Raw genomic sequence first — 6,755 nt, 5'->3', positions numbered from 1 at the left:
TTGGTAGGATTTCCTGATATCAGCCACTTCAGTTATTTGTCGGTGGTACATCCCATGTAAGGGCTTGTCCTCCCACGATGGTACCTCCAGCACCTCGTCCTCTGTTCCCCACTGTCTGAGATATGTGTGTGTGTAATAACTCTTAAACAAAATTTACAAGCATTGACTAGTTTTCATTTCAGTCATTCATTTTTTTATTTTTATTATTTTGTTAGTTTTATTACCATAATAGCTGTCATTGTTTTTGATTTGATGTTTTTATGCTTCTAACACAGTTTCAACATTATTCAATTATTGTTTGGGGCCTAATGTAACTTAAACTCATTTGGGTTTTTATAAACATTCTATTATAAAACAGCAAATACTCATTGTCTTTGATTACAACTAAATTCAGCGATCAAAGGTTGAAAATAATGCATATTCATATGTTTTGCTTTAATATTCTCCTTGCTTGATTTTTTTTTCCCCTCAAAAATACTCTCCTTCAATTGACTCTCATCCTTATATCTTTTAAACGTTTTTTTTTTTTTCAGGAAAAGTGCAACCTTTACAATTTCACATTATTTGAGATTGTTTCCTTATGAATGATTGGAGGTCACATCAGCTGGCGTAGCAGACCAAACTAGAGGCACAACAGTTTCATTGCCACTTCAATGAATGATTTTGTACAGAAAATATAAAGTGTCCTTGTGTATTATTTTATATTAATGTACAGCCCCAGCCATTGATTGAAGGTTGGTGTGCAGTATGTGCTTATGTGAGAATTTTCACTAAAGAAAACAACATCAATAAGTTGTATTGTATGGTGTCTTAGAGTGGCAGTGTAAAAGCTGCACCATGGTGAATGCAGCCAGCAGTATTCTGTGTGAGGTGTGTGAACGACCTCGACTGGCCACACGCCCTCCAGTGACCTCATCACACCTGCCGATCACGCCTCCCAGACCGCCAGCACCTGTTCTGGGCATGCCCGGTGATCCTGATAGTCAGGTCAGTGAGTACAAGCCACAGACCAGAGAATCACAAGACTGACTGTTAATGTTTGAGGTTTACGACAGTTAAACTTATAAAAGGTAGAAAAGATTAATCAATAGCTTCCTAGCTCAATAAAACAAACTCTTGACTTTGGCAAAAAAATTAAAGAAGAATTTAAAAACCAACATGCAGTCGTAGGAAAACAAAAGTTTTGAAGTTTTATATGTCAAAATGTAATAAAGCTGATCTGGTCTTTATTAGGTTCGAAGATTATTAAACTCTAACCTCAAGTGAACAAAAAAACACAACAGATTCCACCATGTTTAACAAAAACAAAATGTTAAAGCTGGGAGTAGAGTTGTTCAAGCCCCTGAACAAGCAGCTTGTAGAACCTCCTTTACCAGCAATAACTCTGATTATCTATAAGACTTTCAATTCCATTTGAATTCAGTTCATATATCACCAATTTACAAGAAAACATCTTTTCAGGGCACTGTACAAAAACATGCACACACATTATGAAAGCCAAAAGTTATCAGACTGTTGAATCTTAACTTCACCGCAGTACATTGGTAACAGTAGAAAGGAACTACTCTTTTAACAGGAAGAAACCTCAAGTAGTATGACAGCTTAGTGGTTAGCACTGTTGCCGCACAGCAAAAAGATCCTGGGTTCCTGCCCCAGGTTGGACCTGAGGTCTTTCTGTGTGAAGTTTGCATGTTTGTGTGGGTTTTCGCCGCACACTCCAGTTTCCTCCTAAAAACATGCATGTTTAGGCTGCCCTCAGGCCCAGGCCTCCCTTAAATAAGAGATGGGATTTGCCTTGTTAAACAAATGATTATGAATAAATGGTAGAACTCAAAATGTGTGGCCATCTACCCAGACCCTCTGGGGTTTGAGAGGATAGGGACAGGATTGGTCCAGGAGGAGTTTCTATGGGAAGAAAGACAAACACTAGTTAATGATAGAAGCATTATCAAATACAAACATAGAGAGTAGAGCAAGTAAAGACAGCAGCAGAGTGAGGCAATGAGGTCAATTTGTCCTCCAGCAGTCTAAGCCTATAGCAGTATAACTAAGAGATACCGTAGGAAACCCAAGCTACCCCTAACTATAGGATTTATCAAAAAAGGAAAGTTTTAAGCTTAATCTTAAAAGTAGACAGTGTCAGCCTCACAGACAGAAACAGGAAGTTGGTTCCACAAGAGAGGAGCCTGAGAACTGAAAGCTTTGCCTCCTGTTCTACTTTTAGAAACTTTGGAAACCACAAGTAAACCTGCAGTCTGAGAGTGAAGTGCTCTGTTAGGAAAATATTGAGCAATAAGATCTTGAATATAAGTTGGAGCTTGGTTGTTAAGAGCTTTGTATGTTAGAAGTAAAAATTTAAATTCTGTTTTGAATTTAGGGTTAGGGTTAGTGTTTTATTGTAACTCTGTGTGTCTTTGTGTTCCTGTTCCAGTGGGTATGTCAGTTTTGCACCTATTTAAATTACTCTCCTGCTACAATGTGTGAAATGTGCGACCTGGCTCGTCCAGAACCTGCACCCCTGCCTGTAAAGCTTCACCCCCCCTCACCTGTCAGACGGGTCCCTGCTCTGCCTGTCAAACCCAAAGAGCTGGCTCCCAGGAACCTGGACTCCCAGAGGCAGAGGCTGATGAGGGAGGAAGGGCTGAAGCTGGTTCAGCTCATAAGAGCAAGTCACCTTCATGACATTTGTTGATCTCTTCATATAAACTTATAGTGAGAGTGTATTTGAGTGTTTTTGTCCTTTATGTTTGTGTCAGGTTGGTGAGAAGAAAGGTCTGAATCCAGAGGAGGTCTTCACAAGCATCAGGGTAACTGGGGAGAGAAGTATCTTGTCCTGCAGCTGGCTAAAGACTGATCTTCCTCTGATGTTAGACCAGATCAGGATGTTGGTTGCCACATCATTCCTTCAGTGTGTTTCTGACAAGACATTAGCTGTTAGTATGCTTCCTTTAGTGCAGATTTAAGACTTTTTAATCTGGACAAAATACACCTGAACTTCCCTCAGCCAGTCACTCTCTGTAAGGGTTTTTGTTGTTGATAAATCTTCATCTAATGCAGAACATGTCAAAGGAAATCCCACCTGATCATGGAGGAGAAAAGACCAACTCTGCAGATGTTAAAAGTGTGGTTCGGTTATCCAGAGCCGAAGCCAAGCAGGCCTGGCTGTCAACAGAGGGCAACACAGAAAAAGCTGCAAGACAAGCTCTGAGAGACAGACTGGCCAAGGTAATGAAAAGGGAAGATGTTTTATTAGTAGAGTGACTGCTGAATCAGCATTCACTCTGTTTTCCTGGTTTTAGTTTTCCATACATTTCCTGGACTGAAACTACTTCAGCATACATTTGCCTATTTAAACCTTTCAGGTTTCCAAACGTTCAGCTTGGTCAGGACATTACAGCTATAACTTTTGGTATTTGTAACTTTTATTCTTTTTGAGTTCTTAAACTTCAGTTACAATTTTATTTTAATTTAAATGCATATAACTCTCTTCAAATCTTCCAAAAATATTGTGCTCTTTGAAATCTACTTCAGCATACTTGTTCTATGCTTTCTTGTTTATGTTTCCCTGTGTCTTTTTTAAGCCTCCTTGTGTTCTTTTTATATCTTATTGTATCCTTTTTATGTATTTGTCTTCTTGTGTGTTCATTTGTCTCTTTTTATGCCCTCTTTGCACCTCCCTATGTGTCTTTTTGTCCTTTTTAATGTCTCCTTATCCCTTTCTTGTTTTTACGCTTTTTCTGGTTGTCCTTCTACTCCTTGTAATCATTATAATAATTCATTTGATTAATAGGTACCCTTCAGAACACTCCTTACAAAGGTCACCTTACAAAAATAAAAGCAATAGAATAGTAATAAAAATACATTATTAAAACTGTATCTACAAAAACATACATGTTGGATAAGAAGTGTATCTATAAAAAATGACAAAATAAAATAACATAAAATAGTAAATGATGCAAATATCCAGAAACAGTGATTCAAACAGAAAGTGCGATTTTGAAAAGATGGGTTTCGATAGAATTTGAAAAGTGGAAGAGAGTCAGATATGTTGGGGGAAAGTTTCAAAAAGTGAAGGTCAAAATGGCTGAATGCTCTCAACCCCAAGGAAGTTGGGCAGGCGAGTGGCATAGAAAAGTGGATGGAGGAGGAGGATCTGTGAGAATGAGCAGGGATGTGACTCTACAACGGTTCATTAAGGTATGAGGGAGCAATGTTATAGATGGCCTTGATTGTGAGGAGAAGGATTTTGAAATTGATCCGATGTTTAACTAGGAGCCAGTGAAGCTGCTGCACACAAGCTAGCACTGCAAAGACTTAAAATGGCCCAAAAGATTATTGACCACCCTATTCCCTCCCTGAAGGACCTCTATAAGACCTGCTGTCTCAGGGCACACATCATTTTGACTGGGTGTTTGAGCTGCTGCCCTCTGGCAGGAGATTTAGGGCACTGAAAGCGTGGACAAACAGAGTGAGGGACAGTTTTTACAATTAAACCATAGCACCGATGAATGCAAACGATTGACTCAAGCATGTCAAACTTGTTTTATCAGTATATGCAGTATTGTTTTTTGTAGTATTTTAATATTGTTATCTTTTTAGTATTTTGATAGTGCTTGCTTCTAAGATGGTATACTGTTTTATTATTTTGCATGTTTGCACTGAGGGAGAGAAGGACTGTGCTCAGATTTCATTGTGCTGCCGCACAAAGTGCAACTTTACAGTGACAATAAAGATCTACCTATCTATATAGTTTTAGCTTTTGATCAGCTGACTTTAGCTGCATATCAACTGGTTTTACCTTGTGTTCTGCTGGTTTTAGCTTATGATAACTTTGTTTCACTTTACCTTTTTGTTTATATCAGTTTAAGTTTTGCTTGTCATCTTAACATTAACAACTCTGTATCAACTTCAGTAAATTTCAGCAAAGCCATTCAGCACACTGCATTTTCTTCTTTCAGGTAAAGGAGATATGTGCTCTGGGTTTCAGTGATGAAACTCACTGTCATGATGTTCTGAGGCAGAGTGGTGGTGAGGTCCGAGGAGCCCTGGCTCTTCTCCAGAGACCCTTCCTGGAGCCCTTTCACAAACGAATTTGGAGTGACATACCTGAACCTCCTGTCGATATCCATCACCCTGACAAAGAGGTGAGACCACAGACTCCATATTTTGTATGAAGCAATGCTGGGTCAACATGAGAGCCAGTGCTGCAGGACAAGACTCAGCTGTGCACCTACACCTCAAGGATAAGAGATATTTTTTTCAGGACCAAAATGATCATATTATGTTCATATGAATGGAGTTTAAAGTACTTATTAGACTCTATAGAATGATTTATTCAGATTAGCTTTGTAGAGATGTAGTAGAGTGCTGTATGAATGTGTGTGTCGATAGGGAAATGAGGGCTGGCTAAACATCCCTCTGTGAGCCAGGCAAGCAAAGACCCTAACGCAGTGAGATTAATATGCATTTGAATCTAGCTGCATAAACACAGTACCTCATTCAGTTTAAAGCTTGTAACTCCACACTCCCCAGTTTTGAACTGAAAAAATGAAACATCTTCAGTTACAGAATGGAAGTCCAGTTGCTTCATTTTTTTTAACTTTTTTTTTTTACAAACGTTATTCTACAAATCAAATGCTCTAAACTTCATTGATCTGGTTAAATCTGTCCGTCCGTCCATCCATCCATCCAATTTACCCACTTTTCAAAACTGCTCAAATTATGTATAAGGCAGGGCACAACCTTTTTACCTGTTCATATACCAAAAATATTTTAGATAGAAATGGAAGCTGTATTAGAATAAATAATAATAGGATAAATTATAGGTGCTAGAACGGCTATAAAAACTTTTTGTATTTCTATCTGTGGAGTAAAACTGTGAAGCTGTCTTAGTTTGGAAACTCAGAAATGTCCAAATACCCGGTTTTAAAAAAGATATAAAGACACTGAATCCAAGCAGTATTTAGCTGAGGAGGGACTGATTAACTTATAGGGCCATGTGTGCAAGTCTAACTTTACCTGTTGTATTTACTGTATGCATGTAAAATGTGCATATACTATATGTTTGTGCATGTGAATGCGTGTTAGGTACATCATCTCTAAACTGGAGGAAAAAAGATTATTTTGATGGTTCATGTTGAAATGTTTGACAAAGGTAAAAAAAATGCATAGAAAAGTGTTTATACAAATATCCATCCATCTATCCATCCATCCATTGTCTTCCACTTATCCGGGGTCGGGTCGTGGGGGTAGCAGCCTAAGCAGGAAGACCCAGACTTCCCTCTCCCCAGCCACTTGGGCCAGCTCCTCCGGGAGAATCCCAAAGCGTTCCCAGGCCAGCTGAGAAACATAGTCCCTCCGGCGAGTCCTGGGTCTTCCCCGGGGCCTCCTCCGGGTGGGACGTGCCCGGAACACCTCACCAGGGAGGCATCCGGGAGGCATCCAGGAGGCATCCTCACCAGATGTCCGAGCCACCTCAACTGGCTCCTCTCGACGTGGAGGAGCAGCGGCTCTACTTACGGCTCCGACTTACTGCCGGCAATGCGGACCAAGCTCTGACACCGGTCATATAGGGACCTAACAGCCCGTATCAAAGGGCCTGGTATCCCATACTCCCGGGGCACCCCCCACAAGATTCCCCGAGGGACACGGTCGAACGCCTTCTCCAAGTCCACAAAACACATGTAGACTGGTTGGGCGAACTCCCATGCACCCTCAAGGACCCTGCTAAGGGTATAGAGCTGGTCCAGTGTTCC

General features: G+C 40.1%; 1 protein-coding gene across 3 annotated transcripts in view; it reads left to right on the top strand.

Annotated features, from left to right (window-relative positions):
* Positions 1-6,755, top strand: part of LOC108250420 (E3 ubiquitin-protein ligase RNF31) — an 82,459-nt gene that overhangs the window by 42,235 nt on the left and 33,469 nt on the right. For all 3 annotated transcript variants that reach the window (XR_005234589.1, XM_037982056.1, XM_037982055.1), the window contains exons 9-13: positions 815-987; positions 2,432-2,665; positions 2,757-2,933; positions 3,058-3,225; positions 4,959-5,144. Coding sequence is in view for 2 of the 3 variants with exons in the window: in XM_037982056.1 (XP_037837984.1) it covers positions 815-987; positions 2,432-2,665; positions 2,757-2,933; positions 3,058-3,225; positions 4,959-5,144 (938 nt within the window). In the remaining variant the exon portion in view is untranslated. The remainder of the gene's footprint in view (positions 1-814; positions 988-2,431; positions 2,666-2,756; positions 2,934-3,057; positions 3,226-4,958; positions 5,145-6,755) is intronic.

Source organism: Kryptolebias marmoratus, linkage group LG20, assembly GCF_001649575.2.
Source record: "Kryptolebias marmoratus isolate JLee-2015 linkage group LG20, ASM164957v2, whole genome shotgun sequence".
Lineage (NCBI taxonomy): Eukaryota > Metazoa > Chordata > Actinopteri > Cyprinodontiformes > Rivulidae > Kryptolebias > Kryptolebias marmoratus.
Note: the sequence above shows the minus strand (reverse complement) of the source record. Positions and strands in the feature narration are given on the sequence as shown.